Source organism: Trichomycterus rosablanca, chromosome 22, assembly GCF_030014385.1.
Source record: "Trichomycterus rosablanca isolate fTriRos1 chromosome 22, fTriRos1.hap1, whole genome shotgun sequence".
NCBI lineage: Eukaryota > Metazoa > Chordata > Actinopteri > Siluriformes > Trichomycteridae > Trichomycterus > Trichomycterus rosablanca.
Window position 1 is genome coordinate 21391372 of NC_086009.1, and position 17619 is coordinate 21408990.

At 36.2% G+C, this 17619-nt stretch overlaps 1 pseudogene and 8 gene segments (V, D, J or C); all 9 read right to left on the reverse strand.

The window, feature by feature from the left end:
* Positions 1–1168: 1168 nt before the first annotated feature.
* On the reverse strand, positions 1169–1652 carry LOC134300361 (Ig heavy chain V region 6.96-like). The segment is given in 2 exon segments: positions 1169–1524; positions 1604–1652. Coding segments are annotated over 2 exon segments (396 nt in total).
* Positions 1653–4770: 3118 nt separating this feature from the next.
* Positions 4771–5328, reverse strand: LOC134300362 (Ig heavy chain V region 914-like; annotated as a pseudogene).
* Positions 5329–8244: 2916 nt separating this feature from the next.
* On the reverse strand, positions 8245–8745 carry LOC134300363 (Ig heavy chain V region 914-like). The segment is given in 2 exon segments: positions 8245–8600; positions 8694–8745. Coding segments are annotated over 2 exon segments (396 nt in total).
* Positions 8746–9003: 258 nt separating this feature from the next.
* LOC134300365 (immunoglobulin heavy variable 3-7-like) lies at positions 9004–10018 on the reverse strand. The segment is given in 3 exon segments: positions 9004–9037; positions 9564–9876; positions 9967–10018. Coding segments are annotated over 3 exon segments (399 nt in total).
* Positions 10019–11229: 1211 nt separating this feature from the next.
* Positions 11230–11688, reverse strand: LOC134300366 (Ig heavy chain V region 914-like). The segment is given in 2 exon segments: positions 11230–11555; positions 11649–11688. Coding segments are annotated over 2 exon segments (366 nt in total).
* Positions 11689–12358: 670 nt separating this feature from the next.
* LOC134300367 (Ig heavy chain V region 6.96-like) lies at positions 12359–12859 on the reverse strand. The segment is given in 2 exon segments: positions 12359–12720; positions 12820–12859. Coding segments are annotated over 2 exon segments (402 nt in total).
* Positions 12860–13004: 145 nt separating this feature from the next.
* LOC134300368 (Ig heavy chain V region 914-like) lies at positions 13005–14839 on the reverse strand. The segment is given in 3 exon segments: positions 13005–13062; positions 14338–14692; positions 14797–14839. Coding segments are annotated over 3 exon segments (456 nt in total).
* Positions 14840–15363: 524 nt separating this feature from the next.
* LOC134300369 (Ig heavy chain V region 914-like) lies at positions 15364–15880 on the reverse strand. The segment is given in 2 exon segments: positions 15364–15746; positions 15838–15880. Coding segments are annotated over 2 exon segments (426 nt in total).
* A 443-nt stretch (positions 15881–16323) lies between these two features.
* Positions 16324–17385, reverse strand: LOC134335854 (Ig heavy chain V region 23-like). The segment is given in 2 exon segments: positions 16324–16993; positions 17074–17385. Coding segments are annotated over 2 exon segments (366 nt in total).
* Positions 17386–17619: the final 234 nt, after the last annotated feature.

Consider the following 17619-nt stretch of genomic DNA (forward strand, 5'->3'; position numbering starts at 1 on the left):
ATCGTTCCCAGCATCTCTACTGTACATGTTAGCAGGTTTTTGTAGGACCTTCCTACTGACTTCTACAGCTGTGAGTCTTTGCACAGTAATAAACAGCCGCGTCTTCAAGCACCAGGTTGCTGATATCTAAGAACAGAACGTTGTTGTTCGTGTCTCTGGAGATGCTGAAGCGAGACTTGAAGGAATCTCCAGAGGCTATGCCTCCACCACCCCATATGATCCCGATCCACTCCATGGCTTTCCCTGGACGCTGTCTGATCCAGCCTGTACCGTAGTCGGTGAGCTTATAGCCAGAAACCTGGCAGGACAACTTCACTGAATCTCCAGGAGGTTTAACCTGAGCAGGAGAGGAGGTCAGGCTGATGTCACCATGCACGTCTGAGCAGAAACAAGAACATATTAAACACACTTCACTTTATATTATTTGTAGAACATATAATGTGAGTATGGTGTGGAGATGGGACCTCTTACAGGACACGGAGGAGAACAGAACTAGAAGAACCCAGATCATGATTGTCTTCACCTCTGCTGTACTACACCAACAGAACCTGTAGTTCACACCCAGACAGTTTATATCTGTGCCAGGCTGGCTGAATTTGCATGTGCCAGTGTTATTAAGATCTCATTGTGCTGGTGATTCTGGCCAGTGAAACAAAAACATAGAAAACCTTAATACACTAAACATGCAAAAACGTAAATTAATTAATGCAAGAACATTTATTTGTCCATTTAATAATAAAATTAACTGAAGTTTCTTCACATCAACAAGCCATATCCCTAATGACCTCATTTTGCCAACCAATCAGAAAAAAACCTTTCCCAAACTGTTTTCAAAAAGCAGAGAGTATATAACTGATATCATTGATGTTGTTTTTTTTTTTTACATGTATACATTTTATTCATAAATGGCTGGGGCAAGTTAATAAATGTATCTGCATGATTTACTCTCTAATGTACCTCAAGTCATTTCTTTTGTATATAGTGCTGACCTGGATCAGTGCTTATGGCATGTAACTGTATATATTTACAAAAACTTATGCCACCAGAGATAGGAACCTGACTTTATTAACCAAGGCAGCAGTTAAATGAAGAGTGGAAACAAACTGATGGTGTTTAGTAGAAATGTTTGTGGTGTTCAGGTCCCTGATCAGGGAATATTGACACTCAGTCACTCGCTTGTGGAGGTTTTTGTATGAGTCTGTAGTCTGTTGTACGAGTGTGACTCTCGGGCACAGTAATAAACTGCCGTGTCTTCAGGTTTGAGACTCTTTATTTCTAGGTACAGCTTGTTTTGATTGGTGTCTTTAGTGATGGAGAACTGGCCCTGCAGAGACTGGGCAAATGTGGTGCCAGTGCCACCATCAATGCGTCCGATCCACTCCAGTCCTCCTCCTGGTTTCTGACGAATCCAGTGCATATAGTAGCTGCTCATGGAGAATCCAGATACAGTACAGGACAGAGTGACCGACTCTCCAGGCTTCTTCACCACAGAAGCTGAGGAGCTCAGAGACTGTCCATAAGAATCTGGAAGGGAAGAAAACATCAAATGTTGTAAAAATGTTTTGGGGAAATGTGAGTAATGTGATGAGAATGTAAAACTTACAAGAAATAAGAAGAAATAAAATACTGTACTGTAAAATCATATTTCTCAAGCTTTTGATTCCAACAGACATAAAAAGTGTCTGAATTCTGTTAACCAGAATAATGAAGAATCTTCTGTATATAGCCAAGTTGATTTGAATAGGGAGGGACCATGAGCACACTGATGCATTAAACTGGGCGGACACTTTAGAACTGTACTTGTGCTTGTTTCTGGGTGGTACCTTCAACATTATGTCCTTTAATCCTGTAAATATTTGCATAAATGAGTGAATTTAAAATACAGCAGAGTATCATGTACCATAATCAGGTGTATCAGAGGATCTCTGTTACCTCTTTATTCCAACCGTCTGATTCTGAGCATGTATGTATTTTAGATGCTGTATTTTAGTGGAACATTATAGTTCTAGTTAATTAAGCCACTAAGAATAAATAGTTTAGTGTTTCAAGACCAAAGCTGATCTACATAACTGAAATAAATTGTCATTTACCACCTAATCCAGCATAAACCAGCACTGCCCAGTTAAAACCAGCAATATCAGTCATTTCTGGCTCCAGAAACCTGAATAACATCACATTTCTGTTAGACTTTATCTACACCACACAACCCTGAAGAATATTTAGTAATGGTGTTTTATTACCAGACTGAGAGGATCGAGTAATATAAACTACATTTAGATGCATTATAACATTTATAGATATAAACAACTTAGAACTGCATCTTCAGGTCAGTGTAGAACATAAATATTCTGTACATTAAGAAAACTCAACGAGTGTAAAATTAAACATTAATAATTAATAATTATTGTTTTTAGAATTTGTTCTATGTGACTAAAATGACGTTTATGATCAATAGGCTGCCTGAAATTTTACATTTAATTTAAGAAACGAGAGGTATTTATACTGTACCAAACATGGGTCATTTTATTAAAAACAGTTGGTTTTAAAATAATTGATCATTAAAGCTGTAAGGTTTATTCATCAGTTTATTTATCAGTATATTAAATCTGTTATTATAACTGTGTACTGTTTTTAAGACCAGCTTCCTGCTGTAATTTCTTTTATTTGTACAATTGTTTGTAATTTGCACTAATGTTATTTCACTTCTTATAAAATTATACTTAAAAAAAAAAATTAGGTGTTTCAGCAGATTTATAACTCAGGTATTTCATTTTTATTTGTTGTTTTTTAACTGTTTGCACTTTGGAAATGTATTTGACTTAAATAAATAATAATAAGGACTCGACATGAATAGTTCTTTATTACATTTAGTTACATTGTAAATCATTTAATTTCTAAATTATTAAATATCATCTCAGCAATTCAAACGATCAAATAACCCAAAATGTGTAAATTTGTGTAACATAATTAAATTTTTATTCGATTTTAATGACTTTATATGAAAAGAATCCATAACAAATGTCTTTTTTTAACAAACAACTTCATTCGTGTTTGAACCCCAATACATTTACACTGTTAAATGTGACTAAATACAGCCTGTGTTTTTGTACCACAGTGCAGTCGGGCACAGTAATACACAGCTGTATCTTCAGTCTGCAGATTCTGTGGTGGATTTAAATGGATTAAATGCTTAGACTGGAAGATCAGCTAAACCAGCACACACAGCTGATAAAACAAGCCATGATAAGCCATGATAAGCTAGTTTTCCCTTAATGAAGTGTTGCTCTCTAGAGCTTTTAGTTTTTGAGAAGGTTTTTGTTAAGGGTGGTATCACTGTGCCACCCCACGTAGCCACAATAATAAAACCAGCGACAAAAACCCACCAGAGCATTACAGTGATCTGAAGGCAGGTAGGCTGTTCATATAACTCATTTCTGTTTCTCTTTCTAATCAAGAATTAAAGCTTAATCTTTTAAGTAATTATACATTTAATACTGATATCTTTGTCAGATGTGCTGCCTTTATCATGAGATTTTGTTTATCTTATCACTGATTCATTAATATTTTATTATTCTTTAGTATTCTTTACTTTTTAATATCATACTATAACAAATTCATTTATAAAAGTTTGGACAGAAGGTAAAATGCAAATAAAAGAGAAAAGCTGTTTTTGTGAACTGTCTGAATTTAATCAAAAGCATCACAAAGAAGAGATTTATTATTATTATTATTATTATTATTATTATATTAAAATATTAATGTTATTGTAAATATAGGCTAATTTCTAGTTTGATGCTTGAAACTAATTTAAAAAAGAGACTGGGGCGGTGTTGTAAATAAGTTACAGGTGATGCTGTAAACATGAGTTATGAGGAAGAACAACAACAAACAATCCTTGGTTTTAGAAGGCACTGTATTAAACAAATAAAACGTATGACAATGAGCAAAATGATCTGAGGTATGAAAAGTCGTCCAGATTTAAAAGCCTGTCAAACACTGTCGTGGTATGAGGGTGTGTTAGTACCAATTACATGGGTGTCTTGTACATCTGTGAATATTTCATCATTGCTGATGTGTACATTTGTATTTTAAAGTAAGATAAGCTTCTTGAAGGTGTCATTTTCATGTAGGTCCCTACTTGTTTTAGCAAGACAGTACCAAGCCACATTCTGCATTCGTTTAATCAAGAGAGTGCAGGTGCTAGTCAGGCCAACCTGCAGTCCAGACCTACAGTATATCCTAGTAAAAAACTGTGTTTCAATATCAAGCACAATATACAACATCAGAGACCCTGGACTAAATGCTTTAGCACAGTTATGTGATCTGCTCTGTAAGGCATATTAAAACAAATAGTTTTGTTATTGATTATTAGTATTTAGTATAGTACTTTTTTTTACACATATTAAAAATGAACTTATTAAATAAACAAAAAAATTAAGCATTTTATCATGTTCAGGTTCTATTATGGTAAATATATAGAGGCCACTGAAGTTCCTCCCTTCCAACTTACATCATTATTGTGCACAGGGGAACAGTAACAATAGGATAAGACAGAGCCTTGTTCAAACTATTGACTCAAATTTGGAACCACATTCAAATCAATGGGACTTGGGCCACACAACATGATTACTGAATTTGTTCTCAGTTGTAAAACTCTGCAGAAGTTCAAACTTTAGCACAAGAACTGTTCACTAGAAACCTCATCGGTTGGGTTTTATGATCATCAGTGTACTACAATGTTTTTTTTTTTTTTTTTTATTATGCACTGTTTCAAACATTCCCTTCTACCCCAGGTCCAGTAAAGAAAACGTTAGTGCTGCAGCTGCTGGTGTTTTTGTGAAAGTGTCCTGCATGTACACAGCACTGTGGTCTCCTGGCACAGTAATACACAGCTGTATCTTCAGTCTGCAGATTCTGTCCTTGTAGAGTCACCGTGCTGCTGGAAGCATCTTTAGAAATACTGAACTTGTTTTTTAGAGAATCTTTTTGATAAATGCCTCCACCCCCCCCAAATGTTGTTTATCCACTCCAGGGTTTTTCCTGCAGGTTGGCGAATGAAAGCTGTTGCGTAGCTGCTATCAGTAATTGAATATCCTGATACCTTACATCTGAGGGTCAGAGACTCTCCCGGCTTTACCACCACTGACTCGACCTGAGTCAATTCCACAGCACAGTCCACATCTGTAAAACAAGTCACACTGTACATCAGAAACCACAGAAACAGTGCAGACGCTGTAAAGCACGACTTTGTGTTTGCAGTTCAGTGTTAATAAAGTGAAACTCACTGGGTGAAGCTGCCAGCAGCAGCAGCAACAGTGTTGGGAACATTGTGGAAGAAGCAGAAGTGTCAGATCCTTCTGAACCTCAGTGAACGATGCAGATACTTTAGATCTTTATCTGGGTCCAGGTGGAGGAGGAGGAAGATATTTGCATAAATGTCAAGTCATTCAAAACAGAACGACGCTTTATAAAAAGTATATATATATATATATTAAATTAGAAGTGCTGTCTACATTTATTTGTTCATATGTTATTCATGCTTTTGCATATTGATGACTGTAATGCAGTTGTATTTGTAGGTACAGTGCTGTGAAGGTATTCGTCCCTCATATTTTCTTCTTGCTATAAAGCACGTTTCAATGTTTTAGATCTTCCAGCTAATTATAAGAAAATATAACACCAATAAACACAAAATGCAGCTTTTAAATGATCATTCCATTTATTGACGATAAACATTTATTCAAAACCTATATCACCCATGTGAAAAAGTAAATGATCCCCAACTGTGAATCAACCAGCTTGATTTCACTATCCGTACCCAAGCATTTATGCATCCTGACCTGTTGAATCTAAACATCATTTAGGTAAAACCTGTCTAGCAGCTCAAAAAATGTGAAACAGTTTTAAAGAGATTTAAAACAAAGCCACTGAAATCTGCCAGTCTGGAACAGGATTATAGCTACTGCTAGGGCTTTAGGACTCCACAGTTTGTACTTTTTACATTTAAAGTAGCATATCTTGTTCCCTAAGTAAAATCCACAGTGCTAAATCAGACGTTTCTGCCATGGACTGGAGCTCTGTGCAGAAAAATATCACTTAGATCTATAGGGCCAATTTGGAACAGCTAATTCACATACTGGCAGGGTTTTAGATGGTGGAAAAAGCCAGGGACCAAGTGTAATATTAGTGCATCAATATTAGAAAGATGTTCCAATAGAACCTAGAAACATCAACAGTGGATACAAAGATGTAGAAACGTTATTATTAATTTAATCAATATTCTTTAAAGATGACAGTCTTTGGATAATTGCAGATAAAATGGAGATGCTGGACACTGCAGACTGGAGGTAGATGCTTGTTTTACCACTGAAGAGTCAGAACACTAAAATGCTTTCTGAAGGTTTTCCTCATTTTCTATCCTGAAACCTGATTATTGACACATTTATTATTATAAGAATAAGAATTTACAGAACTGAGATTTTACCACACTGGATTTTTGTGGCTTAATTATTTTATTTTATATTAAAGGAGAAACATTAACTGAAGGAATCTGTAAGAAAAGTGGATGTTTTTGTGCAGCACTGCGGCTTTTTGTACTTCTGTGTTCCTCTGGCGCAGTAATACACCGCGGTATCTTCAGTCTTCATGTTGTTCATGTCCAGCTACACCTGATACTTGCTGTTGTCTCTGGAGATGGTGAATCTTCCCTGAACAGACTGGGAGTAATATATGCTAGAGCCACTTGGAGCAGAAATAAATGAGATCCACTCCAAACCTTCTCCATGAGCTTGTCTGATCCAGGCTATATCTGCATCATCAACACTAATCCCAGAGAAGGTGCAGGTGAGTCGATGAGATCCTCCAGGTTTAATAACCGCCGGTTCTGACTCGGTCAGTGTCTGACATCTGCAACCTGTAAAATAAACACTGGCTGATGATTTCAGTTCAGATCAGTACAGCTGAATATAATCAGATTCCATCAGAGACACAAACACTAATAAAACTACTCACTGCTGATAGTCATTACAGACCAAATAAAACAGAAAATCATTCTTGGTTTCATGGCTGCTGGTGAAGTTCAATCAAATCAAAGTGGGAATAATGAAAAGCAGTATAAAGTGTTTATATAGGCGTGTCACATTTGCATCCTCCAGCCTCTTAACCACAAGATCCTGCCAAAAGATTTTGTCTTGAGTTTAAAATGAATGATGGGCAAAAAAATAGAAACTTTAAAGGTTATAGCTGACTATTTAATTATTAAAATAATAAAATACTAATGCAAACATGAGCACAGTAACAATTAATTTGTTAGCTGTAAAATGAATTTGTAACAGAGCTGAAGTGTTCACGTTGTTGTGGAGTTTTCAATTTCTTATGTCAGTCTTGGAGGGTTGAGTTGACAGACACTACCATCTAGAGGCACAAAATAACAACGTCAGGGATGCAATGCAAGTTCTGTTTCATTTCCCTGCTGTCACACTCACATCTACTCTATCTGTGTCCCACAAGTTCAAACATGCTTTCACTCTAACCCCCTCAAGTGATTTTAACACTTCACACATTTTATAAACAAATATTTAAAGTTTTAATTTAATTATTTATCATGTTTGATTCTATAGGAAATAAAGAATAAATTGTATAATACAGCGTTATAGAGAACCATCAAAAGATGCAATAGTAAAGTTGCACAGAAATAATATGCCAGTCCACCAATACCATGATCAGAGACCCTGGCAAGGCCAGGTCCTCACAGCTTAAACTTACTGACTCTCCGAATTTTGCATCTATAAATTGTTTGAGTTTAACAAGACCTGAACAACCAGAATTAAATATAACAGAACACATGGCCAACATTTAGTCTAAAGGGTATCGTGAGGCCAAGCACTAATGCTAGATGAAAAGGCCTGGATTAGGAATGACTTTCTAATTCAATTCAAAGGTGTTTAAATGTCCAGCTCTCTGCAGGCCAATGACCCCAACAAACCATGAGCACAGTCATGCTACTGCAGGAAACAGTCTTCCCAAAACTATTGCTACAAAGTTCAAAGCATATAATGTATGTAATTTATTCTATACACTTGTTAGCAATGGGTGAACATACATTTGGCATTATAGTGCATGTTTATTCATTAGGAGTATATTACTAATCCAGATGGTAAAATGAGCACTGTGGGTGATTAGGTGGTGTTTAGTAGAAATGTTTGTGGTGTTCAGGTCCCTGATCAGGGAATATTTACAGCTCAGTCACTCGCTTGTGGAGGTTTTTGTATGTGTCTGTAGTCTGTTGTACCAGTGTGCTCCTCGGGCACAGTAATAAACTGCCATGTCTTCAGGTTTGAGACTTTTTATTTCCAGGTACAGCTTGTTCTGATTGGTGTCTTTAGTGATGGAGAACTGGCCCTGCAGAGACTGGGCAAAGTAAGTGCTGGTGCCAGTATCAATGTATCCGATCCACTCCAGTCCTTCTCCTGGTTTCTGACGAATCCAGGCCATATAGTAGCTGCTCATGGAGAATCCAGATACAGTACAGGACAGACTGACCGACTCTCCAGGCTTCTTCACCACAGAAGCAGAGGAGCTCAGAGACTGTCCATAAGAATCTGAAAAAAGATGAGAATTGTTACTATTTAAACCCTTCTAAAATGTATTCTATGATAAAAGTTAGAAGAAACACTATATGTTCTGACACCTACAAGAAATAATCATCAATAAAACGCAGTTTAGTAAAATCATGTTTCTCAGAGTTCTGCTTCAAACTTCTTTAAGATGGATGAGAGTGAATCTGTAAACATGCTCTTTATACCAGAGTTTATTTAAATAGGGAGTGTCCATGAACTTTTAGGTGGGTTTGATCTACGTTACAGGACAAGATGGTTCAGGAGGAGCTACAGGAGGATCCCAAAATCAAGCTGCTGATGCTAAACCCAGTGCTAATGACTCCAAATAAACCCGTGTACATTTATTATTGTTACTGCTTTTATGTTTACTGTTTAATGTATTTTTTCACTTAGTTTTGTCGTCATGGTCAGGGTCACATCTGAACATACAGATGTAGATTATTAGCATTTATTAGCCATCGTGCTAACTAATTTTAAAACATAAATAAAAATAAAAATCTTATTAAAATACATTTGATGTTTAAAGATGTTTATATATTAACAATGTTTAAACTAAAGTTAATGTAACATTCTGTTGCTTTGTTGGAACTTTTCTGATGTAGAGAACAGAAAGCTATTTGGGATTCGCACCAAAATTTTCTACTGTAATTTACTTTTGTTAATAATATGTAATACATGAATGTACTTGACTTATTTATTCGCCAGATTTTAAAATTAATTTTAGATTGTCTGTTTTATAGTTTTGTTTTATAATATGAAAGCTCTCTTTGTATCCAAATAAATTAAATCCTTGTCTTCCATAATTCCATACTGCAGGTACCCTGTTTCTGCCTTCATCTGTGATGTTTTATAAAGTTGAAATCATTAAATGTGACCAGTAAGAATTGAGCTAAATAAAGATTGTAGGAAGTTGATGTTTTTGTGCAGCACTGCGGCTTTTTGTACCGCTGTGAGTGTCTAGCGCAGTAATACACCGCGGTATCTTCAGTCTTCATGTTGTTCATGTCCAGATACACCTGGTTCTTACTGTTGTCTCTGGAGATGGTGAACCGACCAGTAACTGCACTGGAATAAAACTTCCTATCACTATCACCCTCGATAGTTGCAACAAATTCCAGCCCTTTTCCAGGCGCCTGTCTGATCCAAGCCATCCAGTAGCCACTAAAGCTAAACCCAGATGCTGTACAGGTCAGTTTATGAGATCCACCAGGTCTGATCACCGCTGATTCAGACTCAGTTAATGTCTGACTGTATGAATCTGAAACACAAGAACACGCACATCTAAATATTACAGTTTAAAATATAAAATCATCCATTTATTCTAAACATCAACTAAAGTTCAACTAACATTGAATCAGGATTGATACAGTGATGTAGATCCAAATTCTGCTCAGATCCATCACAAAGAATTTCAGTAATAATTGCTGCTCTAAATGAGAACAAACTGCTGAGTTGTTGATTTTTGGGCTGAAAGGATCAGAATAAATAGTAGAAATGTGACATGTTGTTTGCATAACCCGCCCACAAGATCTATAAATACTGGAGATTCAGAGAGGAGAGACATGAAGAACAACATCTATAAAACTTCAGCAGTGTTTCATATTGTCAAGTCTTTAACTGCTGTCTTAGATAATGGAAACCTTCAATATTCCAGCTGCTTATTTATCACGTTATTAATGAAACCAATAACATTCTGATGGACATTTACTTAACACCACAACTCTGTTCTCTTGTGTCTTTTGTTAGAAGCAGCTTATCCGGGTTATCCGTCAGAAACTAAATGTCACAGAAACAGATCAATCAATAATAATTTGATCTCAAAGCATTTTCATTATTAGAGCATTTGAAGTTCACTCTACATCCACTGACTACAGCCTGTGAGGAGAAAGATGGGCTGGATGTGTAATGAACAGGGTGAGATGGTTAGGTTGGTATAGACTGCCCTCTACAGCCATGAAATTATAGTATCGGGATGCAAAATAAATATCGGTTCGGTTTTTTTCCTGCTTTTTCACACCTAATTAATCTAATAATTCACTCGGAAGGTAAACTAGGCGGATTTGAGCCAGTAAATCACCAAACAGTACTGGACTTCATCTCTCCAAAACTTCAGCACTACGATCTAGATCATGTTTTTAGCATAAACTTGAAAACCTAATTTTAACATTGTACAGAAAATTATATTAACAACATTAAGCAATAAAAACACGAAACTGATCATATTCATTGTGACTAATTTTTATTCATCTACTGATAATTTAATGAAGATATTTATATTTAAAGCACTGCATCATGTGTCTATACGCCACCCTTTAGTTCTTTTTAGACAATCTTTATAATTATTTTTCATATTAAATCCACCCCATTGTGGATTATCTGCTTCAGAGTTCTTCCTGCAGGTTGATGAATGAATGATGTTGCATCTCTCTTATCAGTAATTGAATATCCACATATATCTAAGGGTAGTCATCTCTCCTCGATTTAGGCTGAGCTAAGTTACACAGGTCTGCTGTTTAAATATTTGCCCCACCCTACTACATGTACATGAACCACAAGAAGATCGTTCCCAGCATCTCTACTGTACATGTTAGCAGGTTTTTGTAGGACCTTCCTACTGACTTCTACAGCTGTGAGTCTTTGCACAGTAATAAACAGCCGCGTCTTCAAGCACCAGGTTGCTGATATCTAAGAACAAAACGTTGTTGTTCGTGTCTCTGGAGATGCTGAAGCGAGACTTGAAGGAATCTCCAGAAGCTATGCTTCCACCACCCCATATGATCCCGATCCACTCCATGGCTTTCCCTGGACGCTGTCTGATCCAGCCTGTACCGTAGTCGGTGAGCTTATAGCCAGAAACCTGGCAGGACAGCTTCACTGAATCTCCAGGAGGTTTAGCCTGAGCAGGAGAGGAGGTCAGGCTGATGTCACCATGCACGTCTGAGAAGAAACAAGAACATATTAAACACACTTTACTTTATATTATTTGTAGAACATAAAATGTGAGTATGGTGTGGAGATGGGACCTCTTACAGGACACGGAGGAGAACAGAACTAGAAGAACCCAGATCATGATTGTCTTCACCTCTGCTGTACTACACCAACAGAACCTGTAGTTCACACCCAGACTGTTTATATCTGTGCCAGGCTGGCTGAATTTGCATGTGCCAGTGTTATTAAGATCTCATTATGCTGGTGATTCTGGCCAGTGAAACAAAAACAGTAAAACTTAATACACTAAAAATGCAAGAACATAAATTAAATAACGCAAGAACATTTATTTGTCCATTTTAAAATAAAATTAACTGGAGTTTCTTCACATCAACAAGCCAAATATTTAATTACTTTATTTTGCCAACCAGTCAGAAAAAGACCTTCCCTAAACTGTTTTCAAGAAGCAGAAACTGATAGCATTGTTGTTGTTTTTTATATTCATACATTTTATTTATAAATGGCAGGGGCTAATGAATAGATGTATCTGCATGATTTACTTTGTGATGTACCTCAAGTCTCTATACATGGACCACTGTCATTTCTTTTGTATATAGTGCTACAGATGAACTGGATCAGTGCTTATGGCATTTAACTGTATATATATTCACAAAAACTTATGCCACCAGAGATAGGAACCTGACTTTATTAACCAAGGCAGCAGTTAAATGAAGAGTGGAAACAAACTGATGGTGTTCAGTAGAAATGTTTGTGGTGTTCAGGTCACTGATCAGGGAATATTTACAGCTCAGTCACTCGCTTGTGGAGGTTTTTGTATGTGTCTGTAGTCTGTTGTACCAGTGTGCTCCTCGGGCACAGTAATAAACTGCCGTGTCTTCAGGTTTGAGACTCTTTATTTCCAGGTACAGCTTGTTTTGATTGGTGTCTTTAGTGATGGAGAACTGGCCCTGCAGAGACTGGGCAAAGTAAGTGCTGGTGCCAGTGCCACCATCAATGCGTCCGATCCACTCCAGACCTCCTCCTGGTTTCTGACGAATCCAGTGCATCAAGTTGCTGCTCATGGAGAATCCAGATACAGTACAGGACAGACTGACCGACTCTCCAGGCTTCTTCACCACAGAAGCAGAAGAGCTCAGAGACTGTCCATAAGAATCTGGAAGGGAAGAAAACATCAAATGTTGTAAAAATGTTTTGGGGAGAAAAGCAAGCTGAAATGGGTCAGTGATGCTAGTGATGAGAATGTAAAACTTACAAGAAATAAGAAGAAATAAAATACTGTACTGCAAAATCATATTTCTCAAGCTTTCAATTCCAACAGATATAAAAAGTGCTTTAATTCTGTTAACCAGAATAATGAAGAATCTTCTGTATATAGCCAAGTTGATTTGAATAGGGAGGGACCATGAGCACACTGATGCAGTAAACTGGGCGGAAACTTTAGAACTGTACTTGTGCTTGTTTCTGGGTGGTACCTTCAACATTATGTCCTTTAAGCCTGTAAATATTTGCATAAATGAGTGAATGATTAAAAATACAGCAGAGTATCATGTACCATAATCAGGTGTATCAGAGGACCTATGTTACCTCTTTATTCCAACCGTCTGATTCTGAGCATGTATGTATTTTAGATGCCCTTTTTTAGTGGAACATTATAGTTCTAGTTAATTAAGCCACTAAGAATAAATAGTTTCGTGTTTCAGGACCAAAGCTGATCTGCTTAAATGAAATAAATTCTCATTTACCAACTAATCCAGCATGAACCAGCACTGCCCAGTTAAAACCAGCAATATCAGTCATTTCTGGCTCCAGAAAGCTGAATAACATCACATTTCTGTTAGACTTTATCTACACCACACAACCCTGAAGAATATTGAAAAATGGTGTTTTTTTACCAGACTGAGAGGATCGAGTAATATAAACGACATTCAGATGCATTATAACATAAACAACTTAGAACTGCAGGTCAGGTCTTCAGGTCAGTGTAGAGCATAAATATTCTGTACATTAAGAAAACTCAACGAGTGTAAAATTAAACATTAATAATGAATAATTATTGTTTTTAGAATTTGTTCTATATGTGACTAAAATCACTTGTATGAAAACGTATGCCAACCTGCATCAACAGACTGCCTGTAATTTTACATTTAATTTAAGAAACGAGAGGTATTTATACCAAACATGGGTCATTTTATTAAAAACAGTTGGTTTTTAAATAATTAATAATTATATCTGTAAGTTTTATTTATTAGTTTATTTATCAGTATATTAAATCTGTTATTATAACTGTGTACTGTTTTTAAGACCAGCTTCCTGCTATAATTTATTTTATTTGAACAATTGTTTGTTATTTGCACTGATATTATTTAACTTGTTATGAAATTATATTTTAAAAATAATAAAGGTTTTAACTGATTAATTTATTTTATTTTTATTTGTTGTTTTTTTAACTGTTTGCACTTTGGAAATGTATTTGGCTTAAATAAATAATAATGATGATTTGTTACGAATAGTTCTTTATTACATTCGGTTATACTGTTTGTTATAATTTATTTCTGAAATATTAAATATCAGCTTTGTGTACAACAACTCATTTAAACGATCAAATAAACCAAAATGTGTAAATCTGTCTAACATAATTCCATTTTTATTCAATTTTAATGACTTTATTTGAAAGGAATCCATAACAAATGTCTTTTTTTTTTATTAACAAACAACCTAATTTGTGTTTGAAGCCCTATAAATTTACACTGTTTTTAATGTGACTGAATACAGCGTGTGTTTTTGTAGAGCCATCTCAGCAGAAGTACCACAGTGCAATCGGGCACAGTAATACACAGCTGTATCTTCAGTCTGCAGATTCTGTCCTTGTAGAGTCACCGTGCTGCTGGAATCATCTTTAGAAATACTGAACTTGTTTTTTAGAGAATCTTTTTGATAAATGCTTCCACCCCCCCAAATGTGGTTTATCCACTCCAGGGTTTTTCCTGCAGGTTGGCGAATGAAAGCTGTTGCGTAGCTGCTATCAGTAATTGAATATCCTGATACCTTACATCTGAGGGTCAGAGACTCTCCCGGCTTCACCACCACTGACTCGACCTGAGTCAATTCCACAGCACAGTCCACATCTGTAAAACAAGTCACACTGTACATCAGAAACCACAGAAACAGTGCAGACGCTGTAAAGCACGACTTTGTGTTTGCAGTTCAGGGTTAATAAAGTGAAACTCACTGAGTGAAGCTGCCAGCAGCAGCAGCAACAGTGTTGGGAACATTGTGGAAGAAGCAGAAGTGCCAGATCCTTCTGAAGCTCAGTGAACGATGCAGATACTTTAGATCTTTATCTGGGTCCAGGTGGAGGAGGAGGAGGAAGATATTTGCATAGTTAAATGTCAAGTCATTCAAAACATAACGACGTTTTATAAAAGGTAGAAGCTGTTTTTAATCGTAGTTTCCTGTCTTGTTATATATTCTTTTATAAACTGAAAAACTGAATAATTATTTAGTATGTACTTAACTTAAACCTCGCCCTGTGGGGTCTCCTAAGATCAAATGTGGTTACAGGAGATTTTAACAAAATTATTAATATTAAGTATTAATATCTGATATAATATTAGTATCACAAGGTGAATTATTATTCATAACTCCTAATGTGCACTTTACACCATAAAGTAACTGTTAAAATCTTTTATATGGAGATTGGATGACATTGTAAGTGTTGTCCATATATTTTTGTTCATGTGTAATTTATGATTTTTGTATATTAAAAACTGTAATGCACGTTTATCTGATGAGATGTTCATGATGTGGGGATCAGTGGGTTAGATCTTTTTGTACAGCGCTGTAATTTCCTGTACCACTGTGGTTCTCTGGCGCAGTAATACACAGCTGTATCTTCATTCTGCATCTTCTGTCCCTGTAGGGTCACCGTGTTACTGGACGTGTCTCGAGAAACAACAAACTTGTTTTTAAGTGAATCTTTTTCATGAATTTCTCCATCATAATCAATTCGGTTGATCCATTCCAGAGCTTTTCCTGCAGGTTGTCGAATCCAAGCTGTTGCATAATGGCTGCTGCTGTCAGTAATTGAAGCTCCTGAAACTCTACACTTGATGGTTAAAGTCTCACCAGACTTTACAACCACTGAATCTGGCTGGATGAGTTCGGTAGCACAGGACACATCTGTAAAAAAAAAGAGAACAGAAAAGTCTGAAATGTTAAAATGTGTTTATTGGATTAGACAGTCTGTACAAATTTAAATCCACATTCTTACAGGAAGCCACAGCGAGCAGCAGCAGAGCAGCTGAAGTCCACATGATGTTACAGCAAGTGTGATCAGAAAGTGCTTGTGTCCAGGTACATATGATGCTAATATTACCAGAAAAAAAGGAGATTTGCATAAATGTTAAACAGGAACTGAGTTCTGTGCAGCTTTGATGGTACTTGATGAAGTGACCCTGTTGAGTTCCTCAGGTGTGTATAATTGGATCACTAATATTCTCTCTATGTTGCCATTATATCAGATTTCTGGTGAATATGGAATCAATTTACAAGGTTTAATTTTTTTTTTTTTTTTTTTATAAAATGTCATTCTAAATGTATTTCAACCACCCGATGACACCCATTACAAATTATAATAAAACAAAATCAGCCAAGATAATATTTTAAAATGTTTAATTATTATTATTTATTGTTCTACAACAGGATGCACTGATGTTTTTTGTTACTTTTATTGGATCTTCTCACTTTTTACTGCTGGAATAATATTTACATAAAAATAAAAGTAAAGTTTATATAAATCTTGGAGAATTTGTAGTATTGCGTGTGATATCTGTACTAATACAAATGTATAATGTATGTAAAATACAAAAATGCTAAATTTACTCTAACAGCCATGGACTGGAGTCATGTGCAGAACAATATCCTCATTTATACTTCAGGATGAACTAGTAATTTATTCGCATTTATTAATAAACAATACAATTACCTACAACATACGTTTGTCTAAAGTAGAAGCAGAATTAAACATTGAATAAAAGCAGGAATGACAGTAGAGGAGGTTTCAGTGTGTTGATACAGTGGGATGTTTTTGTACAGCTGCTTCTTCAGTTCCAGTCACTGTGATTGTCGGGCGCAGTAATAAACTGCAGTATCTTCTGCTCTCAGACTCTGGATCTCTAGGTACTGAGTACTTGCTTGAACATCTTCACTCAGCTTGAACCGGGCTTTCATTGATTCTGCATATTCTGCAGCATTGCTGCCGGCATTCATCCTGCCAATCCATTCCAGAGCTTTTCCTGGTTTCTGCAGGATCCAGTGTATGTAGTAGCTTGTCATATCAAAACCAGTAATTTTACAGGAGATCTTCAGACGTTCTCCAGGTTTCTTGACCTCTGTAGGAGGCTGGTCCATCTCATCAGTCCTCACTGCTAAAATATAAACATTAAACATCATCAACACATTAAAATGTACAAATCAGTGGAACTTATATGAAGAACTTTGTGGTTACCTTGTGTTATCATAAATATAAGGACGCAGTACTGAACGACTCTGAGCTCCATAATCAAACACTCTGGTGGATCTGTGGTTCAGTTGTGTGATTGGAGATCTTAAGGTCTAACAGGTGGGTTTTATGTTTCATAATGGTGCAGATTTGCATAAGAACCTTCAACCAATAAAATGAGTCCTGGTGACAAAGAGCACAGACCAGCAAGCTACATTCAGTCACCACATACTGGTTTACTACTGGATTAAACTTAACTTAAACAGTGCTGGTATTTTAATGGATTAGCTGGCCAGTGAGCACTAATTCGTGCAGGGTTTTTATGTAACTGAAACACGTCTCATTCAGACTGTATATAATTAAGAGCAGATCAGCAGATTTTGCTGGTGAACAGCATTTGTTATGCTTTAAACACATTCATGTTAACATCACACAAAAAACAAGCATGTACCAGTTTGAGTAGAGAGAGACTGATTTTTGGCAACAGAAACCAGTTCAGACCAGCAACCATTGATGCCTCTTGAAGCCTTAAAAGGAGTTTAATTATTTAAA